This window comes from Balaenoptera musculus, chromosome 17 (assembly GCF_009873245.2).
Source record: "Balaenoptera musculus isolate JJ_BM4_2016_0621 chromosome 17, mBalMus1.pri.v3, whole genome shotgun sequence".
Lineage (NCBI taxonomy): Eukaryota > Metazoa > Chordata > Mammalia > Artiodactyla > Balaenopteridae > Balaenoptera > Balaenoptera musculus.
The window spans coordinates 33,828,651-33,852,823 of NC_045801.1; the positions used below are offsets into that span (position 1 = coordinate 33,828,651).

Below are 24,173 nucleotides of genomic sequence, written 5' to 3' on the forward strand. Positions count from 1 at the left end.
AGACCAACTGGCATAAAAATTATATAAAGAACAAGTTGTAAGTGACCTCGGTGAAATGGGAAGAATTCTAGAACTGGTTTTCTGGACTAACTGGGGCCAAAAGCGAGCAAACATTCTGTCAGTATTCAAAGATGGAAATCTGGCAGCCCATGGTATATAGCAGAAAAACAACTAATTGTATTGTCCTTATAATCACTTAGATTCAAAAAACTTCTTAGAATTATGTGCCCAGTGAAGACAAGGCTGAGTGGCTGCTGCCAGACAAGCAGAGAAAGGTATAAAGACCATCACGTATTCAAGGACTATGGGCTGAAGTGAGTGCTTCTAGGGGCTTAGGAAGAGAGCGACATACTGGCATCCCTGAATTCTTTGCTCAAGGTGTGGAGTGAAACAGAAAGATTAAAAGATGCAGACCACTCCAGATTGGTAGGTGGCAGATTTAATAAGCAAGAAAACTTAAATACGAGGCTTGTCTTGGGTGGCCACGAGATGAGCAGATCTCCGTACCCGCCCGCCAGAATCTTAAAAGTTTATATAGAGGCCTTCACTGGGCTCAGTCACACATACCGTCCAGGTGGTCTCAGCACCACTTTACTATCTCAAGACTGAAGTTGAAAACCAAAGGCACAGTTTGATCCTGCAGGTTGCCAAATTATATCAGTTAAATTTGCTTCCCTTTCACATTGGAGATCCAGTGATATTGTGATAAGAAGGCAGTGGGATGTCAAGATCTGAAGTGGGGATACATGACAAGGTTCAGAGTCCCCACAGAGGACTCTGAACCCCCAGCCCTCAAAGCAGACCCTCATCCCTGGTCTGTTGAGGCACTCATCTGAAAGATTTACTTTGTAAGAAGCAAATAAATAGCCTCATACCCCATCCCCACCATGCTTCAATGTCTCAATCTATAAGAAAAGTTCTACCCCACCATGCCCTGGGAGGGTCAAGTCAAAATTAAATCTGAAAAAAAGGATTATACATTATTTGTAAGACACTATACATTTATATTGGTTTGAGGGTGCTGGATTACGGAGGAAAGAACAAAATTTTAGATGGTGCTAATACTGATAGGCGTGTACTGATTCTAGATTCAACGTGCTAGCTTCAGAGACTGGGCTTTTGACAGGGGCTTGGTGGGACCCTGTTGGAGGAGATAATCGAGAAGACATGACCCATGAGCTGGACCCTGGCAAACGGAAGTCCCTCATCCCCTCTCCTGTCCTTGGAAGGTATGTTCCACTGGCCTTCCCCACACTACAAGCTGCCCAAGGCCTCAGCCTTGAGATAGTAAAGTGGTGCTGAGATCACCTGGACGGTATGTGTGACTGAGCCCAGTGAAGGCCTCTATATAAACTTTTAAGATACTGGCAGGTGAGTGCGGAGATCTACTCACCTTGTGGCCACCCAAGACAAGCCTCATAAGTAAGTTTTCTTGCTTATTAAATCTGCCACCTACCAATCTGGAGTGGTCTGCCTCTTCTTCAGTCTCTCCCTGCCCTCTGTGTATGGGGGCCAGTTTCAGATTACACAGGGGCAACTCCGGAGGAGGATGCAAACTAACAGATCCCAAACCCAACCCAGTGTAATTTCCCAAGCCCAGGTGTGTATACTTCAAATAGCTGTATTTCACAATAGCACAATCACCATACTGGCTTCCTGGATAAACATTTTTATGGTCAAGGTGGCAAAACAAAAAACATTAGAGGTCTCCCTCTACCATGATAGAAAATCAAAAGCAATACTGTAGACAGGGCCTTCAGAGATGAGTGACACCATCAAAAACAGATTCAGGGGTAGTAATCGGTGGCACCTGTCCATTTTAACTGGATATGTTATTAATACATTGTCTTAAGCAACCTTAATCAAATGGCTAACTAAGGTACTTTTCCAGATGTGGTCTCTTTACTATAGCAAATCAGTACAGCCTTGGCAACACATATGCAGCTCTAATCTGGCCAATGCTTTTTCCTCCAAAAGGAATTTACTTTCACCTAACAAGGACAGCAACACATCTTCCCCAACTTGCCTTAGAGCAGTCATTCTCAAAGAGTGGTTCCTGAAGCAGCAACAGCACGCCCCACTGGAAACTTGTTAGAAGTAAATTCTCCATCCCACCCCAGATCTACTGATTCAGGAATTCTGGAGGTGGTGTCAGTGATCTGTGTTTTAACAAGCCCTTCAGACGATTCTGATGCACACCAGAGTGTGAGAAGCACCGCCTTAGAGTAATATCAGCTCTTCAGCTCTGTGCCTCAATTTCATTTGACGAGAGACTCTAACCATATCACTATTTCACAGGACATCACGCTGGCCCATCATATTAGGACATAAAGCTGGTGAGGCCATAGGTATGTACCAATGAGGAGATTAACCCTACATAAATAAAAGGAACCTTCCACTTTTGATTCTGCTAATGATTCCTGGTAGATACTGGACACAACTATGGGACATCTAGAGATAATCAGCCCAAGACCTCTCATGAACTGGGTGTTTTCTAGTCACCTATTTATGACATCAGGTGTAGCCAATATCATTCCCTCTTCAAGTGGCCGGAGTAGATTTTAAAGACACGGGAAAGCAGCATGAGCGTACTGCTCACACTCTCAGAACGCCTACTTCTGTCATACTACACCTTTTCCTTAAAACACACCAGCTAGCTCCCCATGATCTAATGACATGATAATGGAAGGGACCATAGTATAGACCCGGGGTTGCTGGTGCTATAAGATCCTGAAGAGAAACTCTGGGTTAAAAGGCTAATAGAGAGGGATCAAAAGAAGAAAATATTTTGATTTTAAAAAATACATAAAGCTAAGTCTAAGCAGAGTGGGCTTGTGGCAGTATCTTGCCTGCACCTTGCCTCCCTTAGTAATAAAGATGCAGGTTATATAGACATTTGTCACTTTTCTGAAGCATGAATCAGAATCCCCCTGGTACATGGAAGAAGCCACTTTACTAGTGACCAAGGCCAAGTGACCGTAAAGCATCTGATTCTCATCTCAGGATTTGTGCTTTCTACTCATGGTGTCACACAGTAACTCTCAAGAAGTGGTAAGAGCTTTATTTCTTACTTTAAAATGTCACCAAGGGCTTCCCTGGTGGCGCAGTGGTTGAGAATCTGCCTGCCAATGCAGGGGACACGGGTTCGAGCCCTGGTCTGGGAAGATTCCACATGCCACGGAGCAACTAGGCCCATGAGCCACAACTACTGAGCCTGCACGTCTGGAGCTTGTGCTCTGCAACAAGAGAGGCCGCGACAGTGAGAGGCCCGGGCACTGCGATGAAGAGTGGCCCCCGCTCACTGCAACTAGAGAAAGCCCTTGCACAGAAACGAAGACTCAACACAGCCATAAATAAATAAATAAATAAATAAAAATAAATAGAATTTTTAAAAAAAAGTCACCAAAAAGAAAGCCAACCTCTAGTGATAGTAATGAAAATTGAGAAAAAGTGAAGAAGTTTAAAAAAATGATTGAAAAAAAAAAAGTGGTGTGCCTTAGGTAGGCAACAGACTCACTAAAGATCTAAAGGGGTCCTTAAATGTTTACACTTCACAGAGCAAATACTGTCAAAGTGGTTAGGAGAGTTGAGTAAATTCTTTGAGAATGTTAATGGACTACTGTATAATCAAGTGGTACAAACTCTGCCACTTATTATCATGAATGTGACCAATCTCAGGCAAGTCAACTTCTTTTTAAAAAATGCAAACCAGGGCCTGGAATACAATACAAGAATAAAAAACAGAAATCTGCATTATTTCCACAACAGAAAACTTGTTATTTTTTAAGTAGTTCTTAGCGAGCACTACAAATTTTAAACTATTTCTCCAAAAGACCTTTCCTTTAGAAATTAGACAAAGATATATAGTAAGTGGTTGGTACTGCAAAATAATCTGTCCACTGAAGAGTCAATTATTTAATTTAAAACTTGTAACTTAGAGAGTGTGGCCAAGATGGTGGAGTAGGAAGACTCTAAGCTCACCTCCTCCCACGGGCACACCAAAATTACAGCTTTACAGAGCAACTATTGATGAACACAACCTGAAGACTAGCAGAAAAGATTTTCCACAGCTAAAAATATAAAGAAGGAACCACAATGAGACAGGCAGGAGAGGTAGTAATACAGTACAGTCAAGACCCACTCCCCAGGGTAGGCAACCCATAAATGGAAGGATAATCACAATTGTAGAGGTTTTCCCCAAGGAGCCAGGGGTCTGAGCCCTACATCAGGCTCCCTAGCCTGGGGGTCCCGCGCTGGGAAGATGAGCCCCTAGAATGTCTAGCTTTGAAGGCCGGCAGGGCTTGCATACAGAAGAGCTGGAGAGATGCAGGAAACAGACACTTCACTCTTAAAGGGCACATGCAAAACTTCACACACTCCAAGTCCCAATGCAGAGGCAGTAATTTGACTGGGTCAGACCCTCTTACTGATCTTAGAAAGGCTCCCAGAGAGGCAGAAGGCCGGGACTCCCCCTGGGGAAATAGACACTGGCAGCATCCATTTTGGGGAGCTCATTCTACCACGAGGACACTGGTACTGGCAAGCACCATTTTGGAGTCTTCCCTCTAGCCTATTAGCGGTAAGTGGGTACCACTACCTCTGGCAGCCACCATACAAGGTAGGGACTTGCAGCCAGCAGGGCTGGGGACCAGCCCCACCTACCAGGGTGCTCACAGTTGTTAGCCCTGTCACAACAGAAGGGTCCACACAGCCCACATAGTGGGCACCCCTAGAGCATACAGCTCTGGTGGCCAGAGGGGAGTGTTCTACTGGGCCCCACAGGACGTCTCTTACATAAGACCAATTCGCCAAGACTGGGAAACATAACTGACCGACCCAATACATAGAAATAAACACAAGGAATTTGGCAAAATGAGGAGACAGAGGAATATGTTCCAAACGAAGGAACAAGACAGAACCTCAAAAGAAGAACTAAGTAAAGTGGAAATCAGCAATCTACCAGATAAAGAGTTCAAGACAATGATCACAAGATGTTCAACAAACTCAGGAGAAGAATGGATGAACACAGTGAGAAATTTAATAAAGAGTTCGAAATTATAAAGAAGAACTAAACAGAACTGAAGAATACAATAACTGAAATAAAAAATACACTAGAAGAAATCAACAGTAGATTAGATAATACAGAGAATCAGATCAGTGAACTGGAATACAGAGTAGTGAAAATCACCCAAGCTGAACAGAAAAAAGAAAAAAGAATTTTTTAAAAATGAGGACAGTTTGATTTAAGAGACCTCTGGGACAACATCAAGCATACTAACAATTTGCATTATCAGGGTCCCAGAAGGAGGAGAGAGAGAGAAAGGGGCAGCGAATTTATTTGAAGAAAACTTGTAACTTGAAAAACTATAATTCACATCAGGTACACATTCAACAAACATTAATGAATGAATACATACATATATACAAACTAGAGTAATAAAACTTCATTATCTACATGCCACATTCTCAAGGAAAGGAAAAAATCACAACACAACAGTCTTCCCATGGTCTAAAAGAACCACGTCTCTTTGTGGACAGGCTCTCCTGAAGGCATAACTAATAATATCCTAGACTGTGGAATAACAAGGAATGACCCTAGGGACTTTGTGCCTATCAGCAGAGACTCCCAGGAGAAATACTGTCCTCTGTTCACATACAGGTCTAACCCTGATTCTGTAGACTCAGAATTAGTCAAGGTACTTTCCCTACTACTGCAGTACAATGTCAGAAAGGAAGGTAAGTTTATAGTTTCTACATTTAAAACCCAGCAGTAGCCACTATACACACAACTGATCTGGAATACTTTTGTATATTTATTTCATTTTAAATGACTCGATAGCTTACTTTCAGAATAATTACACCTATTTTCAGAAAGTCTTCCCTGAAAAATAAAGAGGTTAGTCACACTAAACATTTTCTTTCCTTTTGTATGGGGTAGAAGAGTGGAGAATAAGGAGGAAAGGAAGGGATCCACTAGACTCATCTAAAAGCAGATGAATATGTTTAAAAACCAATAGAAACAATTTTTCTTTAAAGTTTGTTTATACAGTTTTTCTCCATCCCTTTACTTTTAATTGATTAGAGACATTTTACTAGTGCATATTAACAGGTGGAAAGGAAAGGATTTTTTTTTTTTTTTGGCTCACTTCCCTTTAGACTGTTCAAAAGTAGAACAACCACATGCTGTTCCAAACACAATACATGACTTAGCTTTGCCTAGGCCTTAATGAAGGCAATTCAAAAAGAAAAATACAATATTCTGGTCTCCATTTTCCCTAGATCAATCTCAGCTCTTTCTGGATGAAATCAGTCTCTCAAGGGACATCAACCTCACAATTTGAGAAACAATGCTCTAGATATGAAACAAAAAGCAACACAATGGAAACCAGCAACCATTTGTTTTTCCACTTGGGAGAGTTAGACTGTACAACATCCTTTTCATTACAAAGCCAAGTTACTATTCAGAATTTTAAATTAACTCTTTGTAATAATACAAATGACTTCAGTCTCAGATAATAAAATAAGGAAAAAATTAAAGTCCCTTATTTCAAGCAATCTCTGGAACAAAACTAAAGGACCAGGATATCTCAGTCAGATCCTTTGGTTTGTGATAAATTTGACCTAAAACTTATCTGGAAAGAAAATAACACATACACATATGGTAACATATTAATAAGAATGCACAATAATGATTTTTATTACATGCTTTATGTGTGCAATCCTTAAGAACATTTTCAAGTACTTTAAACCAGGGTTCAGCAAACTACAGCCTGTGGGCCAAAAGTGATGCACTATCTGTTTTTATAAGTAAAGTTTTATTGAAACATCCACACTCATTTGTATTGGCTACAATTGAAGAGTTGAATAGCTGTGACAGAGACTGAATGTTTTGCAAAGCCAAAAATATTTATTATTTACCCCTTTACAGAAAATGTCTGCATTCCCTGCTCTAAACCACTGGGTCTCAAATTTTAACACTCATAAGAAACACCTGGACAGCTTGTTAAATCAATTTCCTGAGCTCTGCTTTCACAGATCATGATTCAGTAGGTTGGGATGGGGTCCATGAGCTTGCATTTCTAACAAGCTCACAACCTGCTAGTCTATGAACTAAAGTTTGACAACCACTGCCCTAAACCATCTCATATAATCACAGATCAGCAATGACCACAAATGTTATAAATTCTATAAACCAGGATAACCATCACACATAATGAAAACTAAGGCATAAAAGAGGAGGGAAATAGATCTCTTGACTTACATGAAATTCTTGGTAGCTAAGAAGGCACAATTGGTTGCCATAATCATCAGATAATTCTGCAGCCCCTCATCCTAACGTTAATTCATAGTAAACACTGGAAATCCAACCGGGACCAGCAGGAGCCAAAGGCAGTTGGGTTGGAAGTGTAAAACACAATCAGTTCTTTAGAGAAACTATAAAACACTTTTTAAAAGTAAAAGCTGAGGTATATTCAGTTATAATTTAGTGTTTGACTGGACTAGAGATTAAGTACTGAAGTACAATGTTTGAAAAGAAATCTGACACATATAGTTTATAACACAATGGTCCAATCAAAAGATTAATTCTTTCACTCCATATAAATAAATATAAATGGTTAAAAAATCTAATCTTTTAAATAAATTCAAAATAAACATGTGTCAAGCTAATAATGGGAAAGAACATAGAGGATATCAACTGATGTGTTTTATTAGAACTAGGCTCAGGCAGATCAAAGGTGGATGATATGTAAACCACATAAAAATATTAGTGCCTTTCAAAAACAGAAATATAGATCAATGGAACAGGATAGAAAGCCCAGAGATAAACCCACGCACATATGGTCACCTTATCTTTGGTAAAGGAGGCAAGAATATACAGTGGAGAAAAGACAGCCTCTTCAAAAAGTGGTGCTGAGAAAACTGGACAGCTACATGTAAGAGTATGAAATTAGAACACTCCCTAACACCATACACAAACATAAACTCAAAATGGATTAAAGACCTAAATGTAAGGCCAGACACTATCAAACTCTTAGAGGAAAACATAGGCAGAACACTCTATGACATAAATCACAGCAAGATCCTTTTTGACCCACCTCCTAGAGAAATGGAAATAAAACCAAAAATAAACAAATGGGACCTAATGAAACTTAAAAGCTTTTGCACAGCAAAGGAAACCATAAACAAGACCAAAAGACAACGCTCAGAATGGGAGAAAATATTTGCAAATGAAGCAACTGATAAAGGATTAATCTCCAAAATTTACAAGCAGCTCATGCAGCTCAATATTAAAAAAACAAACAACCCAATCCAAAAATGGGCAGAAGACCTAAACAGACATTTCTCCAAAGAAGATATACAGATTGCCAACAAACACATGAAAGAATGCTCAACATCATTAATCATTAGAGAAATGCAAATCAAAACTACAATGAGACGTCATCTCACACCAGTCAGAATGGCCATCATCAAACAATCTACAAACAATAAATGCTGGAGAGGGTGTGGAGAAAAGGGAACCCTCTTGCACTGTTGGTGGGAATGTAAACTGATACAGCCACTATGGAGAACAGTATGGAGGTTCCTTAAAAAACTAAAAATAGAACTACCATACGACCCAGCAATCCCACTACTGGGCATATACCCTGAGAAAACCATAATTCAAAAAGAGTCATGTACCACAATGTTCATTGCAGCTCTATTTACAATAGCCAGGACATGGAAGCAACCTAAGTGTCCATCAACAGGTGAATGGATAAAGAAGATGTGGCACATATATACAATGGAATATTACTCAGCCATAAAAAGAAACGAAATTGAGTTATTTGTAGTGAGGTGGATGGACCTAGAGTCTGTCATACAGAGTGAAGTAAGTCAGAAAGAGAAAAACAAATACCATATGCTAACACATATATACGGAAACAAAAAAAAAAAAAAAAGGTCATGAAGAACCTAGGGGCAAGACAGGAATAAAGACACAGACCTACTAGAGAATGGACTTGAGGATATGGGGAGGGGGAAGGGTAAGCTGTGACAAAGTGAGAGAGTGGCACGGACATATATACACTACCAAACGTAAAATAGATAGCCAGTGGGAAGTAGCCGCATAGCACAGGGAGATCAGCTCAGTGCTTTGTGTCCACCTAGAGGGGTGGGATAGGGAGGGTGGGAGGGAGGGAGACGCAAGAGGGAAGAGATATGGGAACATATGTATATGTATAACCGATTCACTTTATTATAAAGCAGAAACTAACACACCATTGTAAAGCAATTATACTCCAATAAAGATGTTAAAAAAATAAAAAATAAACAAAATAAAAAATAAAAATATTAGTGCCTTTCACATAGACTCTGCAGAAGATAAAGGTGGAAGGTAAAGATTTGGAGGGAAAATTCTCATTGATGATTTATTAGAATAAGAAACATCTTCTTTTCCTTTATTTCGCCTTCATTGAACATCTACCATGCTCAGAGGCACTGTACACTGTACTAAGCATTAGACATAGAAATGAATAAATATCCCTACTCTCAACAACCTCAAAAGCTAGGGAGAGAGCCATGTAAATAAGTGCAATACAGCACGGTAAGTATAAGAACAGTTGTATATATTATGTACTATCAGAGTGTAGAGAGTGAGCTGATTAACTATGCTTGGGAGAAAGGTGAAAGGAATGCTTTGCTAGACACAGAGTTATTGCTTTAATTGAGATGTAAAGAAATTGAGCAGATGAAGAAGGGTAGGTAAGGAGCCCAGGAGGCAGTGGATACAATATGTGCAACTGTATGGAAGTGAGAGGGAGTAATATGGACCTGAGCTCTACATCTACAAACAGGTCAGCTTGGCCGAAGCAGAGTGTGTAACATGGGAAGCAACGAGATGGGAAGCTGGACAGGAAGGCAGGGTCTCATATAAAGAACCTTAGGTGCCGCACTGGTCAGGTCTTTATTTTTCCAGCTTTAGGAAAATGGTGACGAATTTTAAACCCAGAGTGGACTGCATGGATTTGCATTTTACTGAAATCACTTTGGCACTACCAGAGGGGACAGGCTGAAGCCAAAGGATTTTATGTTTGATCTAAAAATTTTGACAAGACTTTGTATTCAAGGCATGGATGAGAAACAGAAAGGTAGAGCTGATTAGAGGTTAAAAAAAAATCTCCCAGCTTAATTTTTATCAAAATGAAGTTTAGGAAGAAGCAGCAAAGATTGAAATTAACACAGGACATTCTAATCTTAGGAAATATTTTCTTTTTTATCCAATAAGGTCAAGGATAAAAAAACACCCCACAAAAACCGTTAAAGATGACATTATGGTCCATGTTGACAGAGAAGACTGCATCAGATTATAGCGCTCAGATCTTGGACAAATCATAACTTTTCTGGGCTTCAGTTTCTTCACCTATATAATGACAGGTTCAAAGCTTCCTAACCTGGGCTATAAATAGATGTATATTTCAATATAATTGGTTTCCTTTGTAATCCTACTTATGTTATTTAAATTTTAAAATTCTGAGAATGGGTCAATGGCACAAAAGAGAATAAGAAGCTCTGCATGATATTTAAGTCACAACTCTCGAATTATAGAATTTTGGACATTCAATACAGGAACTAAAAGAGAATGCCAATGGCTAAGGACAAATAAGGACAGGGCAATAGGAAAAGCGTAATACACTGAACCAAAAAGATAATTTATAGGGATTTAAAGTCTGATTTAGGTTGATATTATTTTGCCTTTCCATTTCCCTTTCTTTTTTTGTAAACTTAGGTTAATGCTGGTATTAAATGACTGCTTGATGGCTTTCTTTTATATCCTTAAACCAACTGAAATGTGATTTATGGAATAAAACTTAATATTAAAGGCTAAGAGAAAGTGTAGATTATATAATGAAGAGATTAGTAATGTCAGCAATCAAATAAAGGAGGTAAGAACAAAAATGCCTTCTTAATATCAAGTCCAGACACAAAACTACCCGGGAAAGAAGCTAGGTAAATGAAAAAGAACCTTTTTTGGGTCAGAAACAATTGGTTTTAAAAAGACATGTCTAGAACAAAAACTAGTTCTTATCATCTTATAATTATAGTATTTAATAGCAGGGATACATCTCTATCTTCATAATGGTACTCTATGATAAGGAATTCTAAATTATCTGAATTTATAAGGTCAATGTCAGCATTCAAAATGCATGTAGCTACTATACAAAAAGGAGACCAGATTTAAAAAAATTTTTAAGAACTCTATAAGATATGAGTTATAAAACACTTACCAGAAAAAATGTGAATGAAGGTTATAATTATTCCTTGAAGTTACTCATACTACATACTTTATTTAATCAGATTAAACAATCAAAATGGTTCTGATTAACCAATGGAAGTCTCACCACATCATCTGTTCAGTGTTCAAAAAGACACCCACCTTGCACTGGTTTGAAAAACCACTGAAAGATTATAGTAATATAATTTGCAATATCTTTTAAAAGTACTTCTACTTAGTATTCAAAAGCCTTCCTATTTTAGACATGAGTCTACAATGAGGTAGCTGGACAACTATTCAACTAAACAACAATGGAAGACTTTAGAAGCTGCGAAATCAAGTCTGGTCAGTTTTTAAAGCTGTGTCTATATTAAAATTGCCGGGGTTTCAACTCTTAGAAACAATCTGAGGGGGAAAAGCCTTTACCATCCTCAGTTTTTCTGGAAAAAAACTACAGAAACATTAGTCTTCTTTCCTTCATGAAAGTTATCCACCTAACAGACCTGTAGGAGAGGACAGGTTTCTACAGGTAACTCTTTCTTCCCACACCTCCCTAGCAATCTGCGTATCTCTAAACCAGAGGCAGGTAACTGAGGCACCTGAGGCAATCTTTAGTGTCACTCTGCTCCTCCCCTGATGTTATTTTTTTTTTTTAAACAGGTATCTTACAAAGAATACTGAAGCACTATGCTTAAAGAAAAAAAAAAGTCACTTTTTAGCAAAACGCTATCTACAGCCCCAAAATCTTCTAGCCATTGATTTGCTTCAGAAAAACAGGGTCAAGTGAACGTAACAACTACTTATGAAAATACATGTAGTCCAAGAACTTTTAGTCCAGGCAATATAGATTATACGTTCAATCAATTAGGAAAAATTCAGAATTCACATTTCTAGAGGAACTACCATAATTTACTCAGGAGAGCAAAATATTTGACAGGTGCAAGACATTGCAAAATCATTCATAACTATACTTCGTATAAAATGAACTCGATCTTAAGCAAATCCACTAAGCAGGGCCACAGATGTACACGAGCGTAAGTTAGTAGGGAGATTTAATTCTCAAAGGGATTTATTCAAAGTAGGACTTATATACAACTTGAAGAAATCCCTTACTGTGTCTGTGGTTTTTTTAATAAAAAGGTCCTATTTCTAGTTTATTCCAGAACAGAGCATAAACTATTTTTCCATAAAGATACGAAGAACTACTCACCTCCATTTCCACAGCCGCAATACTCTGGTCATAATGACCCATCAGATTAGGGAAAAATGTCATGTTGTAGGCCATTTTCATACATCTGGGAACAGTAATTGGTTCACAGGTGAAAAGACTGTGCCCTCGTACGAGGGGTAGAAACATACATGTCCACAAAAATGTAAACGTTTCCATTCTCTTCAAATTCCTAATTTTACCACATGGCTTGGATTAATCGCTCTTTTCATTCTCAGATTTCCATCCAAAGATAAAATGCTCAAATTCCTCGTTTAATTATTTTACCATTTTGAAGGAAGCTCTTTTTCCTGAAAATGGGTTCTGGGTCAATTACTGTAAAAACAACCAAAAGGGTGTATCAGCAACGTTTGTCATAGACTCAAATGCGTACGTCAAAGTGCAGAGTTAAGATTTTTCACCCTAGGTAACTAACACCGGAAAAACGACGGAAAATTTCGTCCCGTCGAGATCCTCTTCCACCTGCCTTGGCACAGAATCTATCGCCTGCTGAGGAAGTCTCATCTCTAGGGAACGGATGATAGGAGGCTTGCGCTGTACGGAACACAGGGTAAAAGGGGGGCACTGGATGAGTGAGATGGAGAAAATGGTGGGGATGGGAATAAGTTAAGAAGGACTAAAAGAACTGTAAAACCTAAAAGCCCCTGTTGGCTATCTTATTACGCACGAGAAAACCGAGTCCCGGGGAAATTCCTTAAGATCTCATGAGTTCTTCAATTCCTTAAAGACTCTAAAGGGCCAGTTTTTGTGGCACTCTTCTGGAGACACACTTTTACGTTTTTTAAAAGGCCAACTAGAGGGAGACTTCTAGGATTCCTACTGCGGAGGAGCGAAACTAGTATTCAAGGGCTGGGGGGAGTAGCGATCTCACGGAAAAGGGAAATGAGCAAAGCTGTCCCGCGGCGGCGACGGAGTTTCGGTGGGAGGGAGGCTGTGGGCCCGGAGCCACGAATAATCGCACGCCCCCACCCCATCCCCCAACACACACCGGTGCCCCGACTTCCAGCGCCAGGCAGGGCAACTCGCCCCACCCCCGGGCACCTGCCCCGGGCCCAGCGTCGGGCACCTGCCCCTAGCCCCGCGGGGACCAGCATCGCCTTTCCCCAACTTCCGGGAAAACTTTGGCCGGTGCGGACCGTCCCGCCGCCGCCGCCTTCCCCGCACCTGCGGCTCCAAGCGCGCGCCCCCCGCCCGCCCCGCACCCCTCGAGGCCCGCCCCCGCTCACCCCGGCACCCGCCCGGCCGCGGCCGCCCGCCCAGTCGGGGCCCGAGGACCCTCACCTCGGGCGGCGGTCGAAGGCACCTTCCTCCCCGTCCCCGTCCAGCCCACCGTACCCCCGCGACCAGAGACGGCTCCCGGGAGTGTCCGGGACTCTAGCCACCTCAGGAGCCGCACCGGGAGCGAGAGCTGAGGAATCCCGCGAGACTGCGCCGCCAGGTCTGGCGGGCAGGTCACGGCTCGCGGCGGCAGCGGCGGGTCTGGCTCTCCGCCAGGGCCCCGCCCGCGCTGTGCCGGCCGGGCCTGGTTCTGGGCCGGCCCCGCCGGGCTGGGGTGAACGCTGTCGCGGTGTCGGGGTCCAGCTTTTGGGCCGGGGAGCCCCCTCCACTTTGCCGTCTCTTATGTGCCGTCCAGAGGGGTTCAGCCTAGAATCCCAAATAAAACTTCTTTTAGAAGAACCCAATTTATTCCGAATTTCAGGAGCCAAGAATTCTTAAACGGGGCCAATTTGCTCTGGAAAGTCAATTGCCCAAGTGACCTTAGTTGGAGAGTGGGTAACTTGCTGGGTATCTGTCTTAAAAAAACAAAAACAAAACAAAACAAAACAAAAAACCAAAAAAACCTTTTATTAATTCAGGGAGTCTGGTCACCAACTGGAGGCACAGGTGGCAATGGGATTTCAGCCCTGGCAGGTCCTGTGGTTTATTGATGCAGAACCGTAATAGAAAGTTCAACTGCTTTAGGAGTCAACCCAGTTTGTAGTACCAGCTGTGCCACGCGTCATCTCACAGTGCTTACCTATTCATCCCTTCCCTCTAACGTTTGAAAATCATCAGATCTTCATACTGTCACCAAGTTTGGTCTTTTCCAGAATGTCATACATTCTCTTTTCCAGTGGAATCGTACGGTATGTAGCCTTTTCAGACTGGCCACTGTCACTCAGTACTATTCCTTCATGTCTTCTCATGGCTTGATAGTTCATTTCTTTTTAGTGATAAATAATATTGCATTGTCTGGATGGACCACAGGTTATTTATCCATTCACCTACTGAAGGACATCTTGGTTGATTCCAAGTTTTGGCTCTTATGAATAAAGCTGTTATAAAAAACATCTGTGTGCAGGTTTTTGTGTGGAAGTAAGTTTTCAGTTCCTTTGGGTAAATAGCAAGGAACCAGATTGCTGGATCATGTGGTAAAAGTATATTCAGTTTTATAAAAGAAAAAATAAAGTGCTAAACTGTCTTCCAAAGTGGCTATACCATTTTGCGTTCACACCAGCAATGCTTGAGAGTTCCTGGTGTTTAACCCCTCGCCAAGGTTTGATGTTGTTACTGTTCTGGATTTTGGCTATTCTAACAGGTGTTTAGTGATATCTCTATTTTAATTTGCATTTCCCTGATGAAATAAGATATGGGCATTTTTTCATGTGCTTATTTGTCATTTGTATATCTTCTTTGATGAGGTGTCTGTTAAGGTCTTTGGCCTGTCTTTTAATTGGGTTGTTGATTTTCTTATGGTTGAGTTTTAAGAGTCCTGTGTATATTTTGGATAATATCCTTTATCAGATATATCTTTTGCAAATATTTTCTGCCAGTCTGTGGTTTAACGCCTAATTCTCTAGACCTCATCTTTCACAGAGCAGAAGTTATTAATTTTAATGAAGTCCAGTTTGTTAATTTTTTCTTTCATGGATCGTGCCTTAGGTGTTGTATCTAAAAAGTCATCACAGGGCTTCCCTGGTGGTGCAGTGGTTGGGAGTCCGCCTGCCAATGCAGGGGACAGGGGTTCGATCCCTGGTCTGGGAGGATCCCACGTGCCGCAGAGCAGCTGAGCCCATGCGCCACAGCTGCTGAGCCTGTGCTCTGGAGCCCGTGAGCCACAACTACTGAGCCCATGTGCCACAACTATTGAAGCCCATGTGCCTGGAGCCCGTGCTCCGCAGCAAGGGAGGCCACCGCGGTGAGAGGCCCGCGCACTGCAACGATGAGTGGCCCCTGCTCGCCACAACTAGAGAGAGCCCACGTGCAGCAGCGAAGACCCAACACAGCCAGAAATAAATAAATAAAATAAATTAAAAAAAAAAAAAGTCATCACAAACCCAAGGACTTCTAGATCTTCTCCTATGTTATCTTCTAGGAGTTTTATAGTTTTGTGTTTAAATTTAGGTCTGTGATTCATTTTGAGTTAATCTTTGTGAAAGGTGTAAGATTTGTGACCAGATTTATTTCTTTTTTTGCATGTGCAGTTGTTACAGCACTGTTTGTTGAAAAGATGATCTTTGCTCCATTGTATTGCCTCTGCTACTTTGTCAAAGATAAGTTGACTGTATTTATATGGGTCTATTTCTGGGCTCTCTATTCTGTTCCATTGATCTATTTGTCTGTTCTTTCACCAATACCACACTGCCTTGATTACTGTAGTTTTGTAGTGAGTCTTGAAGTTGGTAGTGTCAGTCTTCAACTTTGTTCTTCCTCAATATTGTGTTGGCTATTCTGGGTCTTTTTCTTCTCCGTATAAACTTTAGAGTCATTTTGTCGATATCCACAAAATAACTTGCTGGGATTTTGACTGGGATTTCATTAAATCTATAGATCAATAGATTTGGGAAGCACTAGTTGGGAAGCACTAGCATCTTGGCAATATTGAGTCTTTTTATCTCTGAGCATTAACTATCTCTATTTATTTATTTCTTCATTGATTTCTTCCATCAGAGTTTTGTGGTTTTCCTCATATTGATCTTATATATATTTTGTTAGTTTAATGCTCAAGTATTTCATTTTTCGGGATGTTAATGTAAATGGTATTGGGGTTGCTTATTTGTTTGTTTTTAATTGGTATTGTATTTTTTATTTCAAAATTCACTTGTTCATTGCTGGTATATAGGAAAGCGATGAGAGTTATGTTAACCTTGTATCCTGCAAGCGTACTATAATCACTTATTAGTTACAGGAGTTTTTTTTAGTAGATCTTTCCAGATTTTCTACATAGACAATCGTGTCATCTATAAACGAAAACAATTTTATTTCTTCCCTCCCAGTCTGTATACTTTTTCTTTCTTTCTTTCTTTCTTTCTTTTTTTTTTTCTTTTTTTGGTCTTATTGCATTAGCTAGGACTTCCAGTACAATGTTGAAAAGGAATACTGTAGTGAGAAGGAACATTCTTGCCTGTTCCTAATCTCAGCAGGAAAGCGTCTAGCTTTTTAGGATGACGTTAGCTGTAGGTTTTTTGTAGATGTTCTTTAGCAGGTTGAGGAACTTCCCCTCTATTCCTAGTTTGCTGAGAGTTTTTATCTTGAATGGGTGTTGGATTTCATCAAGTGTTTTTTTCTGCATATATTGATATGATTATATGATTTTTCTTCCTTAGCTTGTTGATGTGATGGATTACATGAATTTTCAAATGTTGAATCAGCCTTGTATACCTATGATAAATCTGAAGTCTGCTCTTCTGAAATTAATATAGCTACTCCAGCTTTCTTTTGATTAGTGTTAGTGTGGCATATCTTTCTCCATTCCTTTACTTTTAATCTATATGTGTCTTTATTTTTAAAATGGGTTTCTTGTGGACAACACATTGTTGGGGTTTGTGTTTTCATCTACTCTGATAATCTCTGCCTTTTAATTAGTGGATTTTTACCATTGATGTTTAAAGTGATTATTGATATAGTTGGATTATGATACTATTTTCTATTCATTGCCCTTGGTCTTGTTGCTATTTCTTCCTTCCTCTCTTTTTCTGCTTTTTGTGGTTTTAATTGAGCATTTTGTATAATTCCATTTTCTCTCCTTTCTTAGCATATCAATTATACTTCTTTTTTTACTTTTTTTTTAAAGTGGTTGCCCTATTGTTTGCAATATACGTTTACAACTCATCCAAGTCCACTTTCAAATAACACTATACTGCTTCAGGAGTTGTTCAAGTGCCTTATAATAACAAAGCATTCTTAATTCCTCCCTCCCACCCTTTATATCATTGCTGTCATTTATTTCACTTATACATAAGCTATAATCATTGAATATGTAGTTGCTATTACTGTTTTGAACAAACTGTTATCTCTTAAATCAATTAAGAATAAGAAAAATAAAAGTTTTAGTTTGCTTTCACTTATTCTTTCTCTAATGCTTTTCTTTCCTTTATTAGATCATGCTTCTGACCTATATAATTTTCGTTTTCTCTGAAGAGCTTATTTTAACATTTCTTGCAAGGCAACAAATTGCCTCAATGTTCGACTGAGAAAGTCTTTATTTTTCCTTAACTTTTGAAGGATGATTTTGCAGGATACAGAATTCTAGGTTGGTGGGTTTTTTCTCTTAACACTAAATATTTCAATCCAGTCTATTCTTGCTTGCATGATTTCTGAAGAGAAGTTGGATATAATTCTTGTTTTTCCTCCTCCATAAGTAAGATTTTCCCCCCACTCTGGCTTCAAGATTTTTTCTTTATTTTTAATTTTCTTCAGTATGCATTTTATATGCCTAGGTGTAATGTTTGTTTTCTGCATTTATCCTGCTTGGTGTTCTCTGAGCTTCCTATATCTGTGGTTTGGTGCCTGACATTAACTTGGGGTAGATTCTCAGTCATTATTTCTTCAAATACTTCTTCTGTTCCTTTCTCTCTTTCTTCTCCTCTGGTATTCCCATTACACATATGTTACACTTTTGTAGTTGTCCCAGAGTTCCTGGACCTTCTATTCAATTTTTTTTTCAATCTTTTGTCTCTCTTTGCTTTTCAGTTTTGGAAGTTTGTATTGACATATCCTCAAGTTCTAGAGGTTCTTTCCTCAACTGTGTCCAGTCTACTAAAGAGCCCATTAAAGGCAGTCTTCATTTCCATTACAGTTTTTGATCTCTAGCATTTCTTTGTGATTCTTTCTTAGAATTTCCATTTATCTGCTTACATTATCCAGTTGCTCTTGCATGTTGTCTACTTTTTCATTTACAGCTCTTAGCATATTAATCATAGTTATTTTCAATTTCTGGTCTGATAATTCCAACATTACTGCCATATCTGAGTCTGGTTCTGATGCTTGCTCTGTTTCTTCAAATTGGGTTTTTTGCTTTATAGTATGCCATGTAACTTTTTGTTGAAAGTCAGACATGATGTACTGGGTAAAAGGAACTTGGGTAAACCAGGCTTCAGTGCTGTGGTGTTAAGGTGGGGGTAGTGTGGGAAGCATTGTATAGACCTATGATTAGGTCTCAGTCTTTTAGTGAGCCTGTGGCCTTGGGCTATGAACTTCACAAGTGCTTCTCAGTTTATATCCCCATTAGGTGGGATAGTATGGCTAGAGTGGGCTGGGATTGGGTATTTCTCTTCCCCCGGTCAGTTAGGCTCTGATAAAACCCCAATAGATCAGCCTCTGGTAAGATAATTTCTCTGAAGAGCAGGTCTGGTTAAGAACAGAATGCTCTGACATATTTCAAATTGTTTCCTTTTCTTTTCCTCCCTGCCAGAAATGTAAGGGGCTTTTTCTCCAATATTCACTGTGAGAATCTGGTAGAGCTTCAGAAAATAAAACTCACGAAAGTGTGGGTATCCCCCAAAGACTGGGTCCCTGTGGAGTTTTTAACTCTAGCAGTCTTCTGCACTGAGTCTCCAGGAGTTCATCTATTACAGTTCAGGTTTTCATACTGCCTACTGGTTCCCCTGCAGGTTTCTGCCCAGTAAGTTGTGATTCTCTGTTTCTGCCTGTTTGTCTCTCCAATTTTGGGAGCAGCAGTTTGCTTTGTGATCTCAATTCTCTAACAGGTCTAAGAAGAGTTGTTGATTTTCAGTTTGTTCAGCTTTTTACTTGTTAGGATGGAGTGATGGTGTCTATACTCTTTCCATGCCAGACCAGAAACCCCAATCCTTCATTTTCTAAAATAAGTATTGTTTTAAGAATTTGATTGACAATTCCAACTGCTACTGCCTTAGCGGAACAAAGTTCCTCCAAAAAATTAAATTTAAAAATTCCAAAGCTACAATATTATGTAATTTGGCATTATTATTAATAGAACACTGGTTATATCAATATGAAAATCATGATTATAACAGCATCATTAAATGATTTTGCCGAAATGAAGGGGAGAAAATAAATTTCATAGAGTAAGTTGTGTGAATTTTTATTTTATTACTTATCCAAACATCTACAGCCCTTCACCAGACTATGCAGACACACACGATAATAATTAAATTTTTTCATTGCTGATAGCTTGTCCATACTAATTAAAATATAGCTTTATACATTACAAAAATTTTTATCTTAGGATAAAGGTAGGAAGATTGAACATATTTAACAGTTTGTTAGCTTGATTTGTGACTTTTAACTATGTAAACATAGAGGCGCAGCTACTATGGAAAACTGTATGGAGGTTCCAAAAAAACTAAAAATAGAGTTGCTATATGATCCAGCAATCCCACTCCTGGGCGTATATCTAGACAAAATTATAATTTGAAAAGATACATTCACGTCAATGTTTATAGCAGCACTATTTACAATAGGCAAGACATGGAAACAACCTAAATGTCTATTGACAGATGAATGGATAAAGAAGATGAGGTATATATACACAATGGAATACTACTACTCAGCCATAAAAAAGAATGAAATAATGCCATTTGCAGCAACATGGATGGACCTAGGGATTATCATACTAAGTGAGGTAAGTCAGAAAGAGGACAAATACCATATGATATCCCATACATGTGGAATCTGAAATATGACACAAATGAACTTATTTGCAAAACAGAAACAGACTCACAGACATAGAGAACAAATTTATGGCTACCAAAGGGGAAAGGGGGTGGGGGAGGGATAAATTAGGAGTCTGGGATTGGCAGATACAAACTACTATATATAAAATAGATAAAAACAAAGTCCTACTGTATAGCATGGGAAACTATATTCAGTATCCTGAATGGAAAAACCATAATGGAAAAGAGAATGAAAAAGAATATATATACACGTATAACTGAATCACTTTGCTGTACACCAGAAATTAACACAACATTGTAAATCAACTCTACTTCCATAAAAAAAATAAATAGAGCACGGTGCCCTCCTTTGTACTCTTGCCTGGGGCCTACAAACATGTGGGTAGGCCTGCTTGTGACCACTCATGTGATGCCCAGGCTTTAGGGGGCTGAGGAGCAAACAGCAGTAGGGGGACCTCCACTGGACGAGTCTGAACTGAGCAGAGGCATAGAAAAGAACAGAAGGAAAGAGAGGAACTTGGGCTGCATGGGCTCCTTCCCTCCTGAAGTTTCCTCCCAAACTCTTCTTGGTCTAACCCTTGAAAGCTCTCCCCATGGCTCCAGTCCCTCCAGGTGACACGTGTGAATTTGATGGTTTATTGACTTAATTTAGGGGAGTCTATGGGCACAACATTGAGGATAACCTCTATCTAAAAGCTTTCACTTGAAGTATGTTGCCTGTCGAGCCCTGCTATAAAAGCTAATTACTGCTCTGCAATTAGGTTCATGGGTGCCGTATGACCTAGTGGGGTGGGATAGGGAGGATGGGAGGGAGGCTCAAGAGGGAGGGGATATGGGGACATATGTATGCATATGGCTGGTTCACTTTGGTGTACAACGGAAACTAACACAGTATTGCGAAGCAATTATACTCCAATAAAGATCTATTAAAAAAACAAAGCTAATTACTGCAGTGTTTGTAGCATAACAATTAACCTTTTGCTGTGCTTGTATCCATTATGGTTGGCCAGAAATAATACACCTTCTAATTACTACCTCCAGTATTACTGGAAAATAAAAATTTTGGTAGTAACATGACACTGCAGGAAAGAGCCACATATTTTCATGACAGTTTGATGTATAAGATTGCCTTGTTGGAGCTCTGGTATTGTCATTTGCAAGTAAAGAGATTCATAATGCAAACGAAAACCAGCTTCAGCTCTACTAATGCTTTGAGTTGCATTTTGTGCCTGTGATTTTACCCTACTTGGTTTTGTTTTTAGTGGCTTCACTACCTTCCATCTGGTCATCTTTAATATTTAATATTTTGTCCCTTTTTCTAGCCGATTAGCTATATTAAGTCAAACACTAGAAATTGTATTTCCCTAAATCTTTTTGCACCTAGAAAAGGGCTTCTGCCTCAAATGTAATGATAAAGATAATAACTAATGTCCTTTGATATGCAAAGCCAACTTTATACCTAATTGTGCATCATGGGCTGCTCATGACTATATGTCATTTTCTAAAATTGACTTAAAACAAATGGGATAAGTATGTGTTGTAGGGTGATAAGTGGAGGAAAATATGGAATTAAATTTTAAAGAAACTAGAATTAAAGAAATGTCACTGTTTCTGCTGTTCAGTAGAAAAGATTTTATAGAGGAGGTGGGCTTTCGGAAGCAACTGGAATGTAAAATTCTTGAGAGATTTGGTGTTCCAGACATGGTATGTGGATTGGGAAACAGGATAGTTTAAAACAATAGACCTTGTGTGTTTTCACTGGAAGGCAGAGGCAGATTTACCATGAAGCTAATGAAGCTCAAGCCTGAGAGCTCCATTTAATTTTACATTTGAAATCTGACCTTCTCTTAAAAAGAGTCCCTAAAATTTGTAAGGTTCAAGAAACTTACAATCAGAATTCATTCCTCTTGAAAGAAGGAAAACAAGATAGTGGAGGCGGGAGAAATGGAGTAATTCAGGTGGACTTTGAGGCAGTTAATAACAATTAGAAGAGTCTAACTGATTTCCTCTAGGTAAGGGGAAATAACAGGAGGTGAGGCTACTGACCTATGTTCTTATTAATAATAAACCTTGTAGAACTAGTTAACTTTTGTTTGTATAACTTTGGCAAAACTTAAAACTTTAATTAATTAATTAATTTGAGGGGAAATGGAGTGCTGAGCCGGACACGTACATGCCTGTTCTTGTTGCAGAAATCTTCAAGCCAGGGAAAGCCGTGCCAGTCTTTGGCCCTCCACCCCTTCCTCCAATCTAGAGGCCCTTGCTGCCAAAGGGAGAGTTCATGGGAAAAGGAAATTCTTCTCCCACATTGCTTGGCCTGGCCCTTCACCTTCTCCATTAATGATGAGGCATTTCTTCCCATTGGGGTGGAGGTGGAGGGTGAGGATGGCGGATGGGGACGTGGTCGTTATCACCCTCTTCCATTGGGTGGATTTTCTTTCCCACACTGCCTTATCGGAAAGTAGAATCCACACTCAAGGTGGATTCGGCCTCCAAATAAACCTACTAATGAACAACTAAAACCACAATAAAAATTTGGGTCAATTTCAGTCTCTTTTTATATATAATTTCATATGATCACTTTCATTTTTAATTTGAACATGTACTTTTTACTTAAATAACTATACTTTTGCTCAAATTGAATGGATTACAATCTTAAGGATAATATTTTATTTAAAAAAGAGAGGTGATTTAAACAGGAATTTTATGAATAAAATATTTCCATTTTAGTAAAAACTCTGGATAAAATAAATATTGTATTTGAATTTGATGAATAAATCCACTGTAGCAAAAATGACAGTAAGAGAATTACATGGGTAGTTTGACAACCAGAGACACCAGAGATTGTAAAATCGTTTCTCTGGGCTTATTGTAATTATAAAACAAATATCAAAGTTACAGAAAGTTTTCCTAAATAAATTTAATTATTTAAAAACAAAAACACACTGACAAGTCTAAGCTTGAGTTGGGTGAGACCAGGACATGGTGGGAGGGATAGAGATGCAGAGGAGAGATAAAAAGATATACTTCTAAGGAGGTATAAGAAACTGTTGATGTTGGGTCCCTTGTGGCTGGTTAGAATATTAGAGTCTAAGGCAGAGGCTGATGTGCAAAGGGGACTTTTATAGAGCATATATTATCTTTATAAAAACATTTTGTAGGAAAATCTTACAATGTAGTATATATACAACAGAAAAGAAAAAAGAAAAACACAGTACTAAAACCAACAATGAGATACCACTATACATCTATTAGAATGGCCAAAATCCAGAACACTGACAACACCAAATGCTGACAAGGATGTGGAACAACAGGAATTCTCATTCAGTTGCCAGTGGGAATGAAAAATGGTACAGCTCCTTTGGAAGACTGTGTGGCAGTTTCTTACAAAACTACACATACTCTTACTGAGATAGGATGGGACCTGGGACCTGGGACCCTTTGCTGCAGTGCTTGCACCCGGACAAAGATCTCCTCGAGCAACAGAATACAAAGAAACTACAAGGGACTAAAAATAACTGCGTGCATGTGCAGTCGGGGTAAATCATGAACAACAAGATACAAAAAGGCCAAACCCAACCGCCACTTCTGAGGTGCCAGGAGCAAAAGCAGGACACTGTGCGCGATCCCTGCACACGGCATCACGAGGAGGTGGGTGGACCACCTAAGCCGCCCCTCCAGCCTGACCCACCAATCCACTCCCACCCTCCCCCCATTTAAGGAACCAGCCCACCCCCTGCCACCCCTTGGGGAGCAAGCAAGGGCACCTCATACTTGT

At 39.6% G+C, this 24,173-nt stretch overlaps 1 protein-coding gene across 2 annotated transcripts in view; it reads right to left on the minus strand.

Moving 5' to 3' along the window:
* Window positions 1-13,892, minus strand: part of FZD6 (frizzled class receptor 6) — a 36,348-nt gene extending 22,456 nt beyond the window's left edge. The window contains exons 1-3 of one of the 2 annotated variants that reach the window (XM_036830988.1): window positions 13,761-13,886; window positions 12,895-13,013; window positions 12,462-12,794 (exon numbers count right to left, since the gene is read on the minus strand). In XM_036830988.1, coding sequence (XP_036686883.1) covers window positions 12,462-12,638 — 177 coding nt within the window. In that variant the 5' untranslated portion in view covers window positions 12,639-12,794; window positions 12,895-13,013; window positions 13,761-13,886. Of the gene's footprint in view, window positions 1-12,461; window positions 12,795-12,894; window positions 13,014-13,760 lie in introns of both variants that reach the window. The other variant, XM_036830989.1, reaches the window with a different exon arrangement.
* Window positions 13,893-24,173: the final 10,281 nt, after the last annotated feature.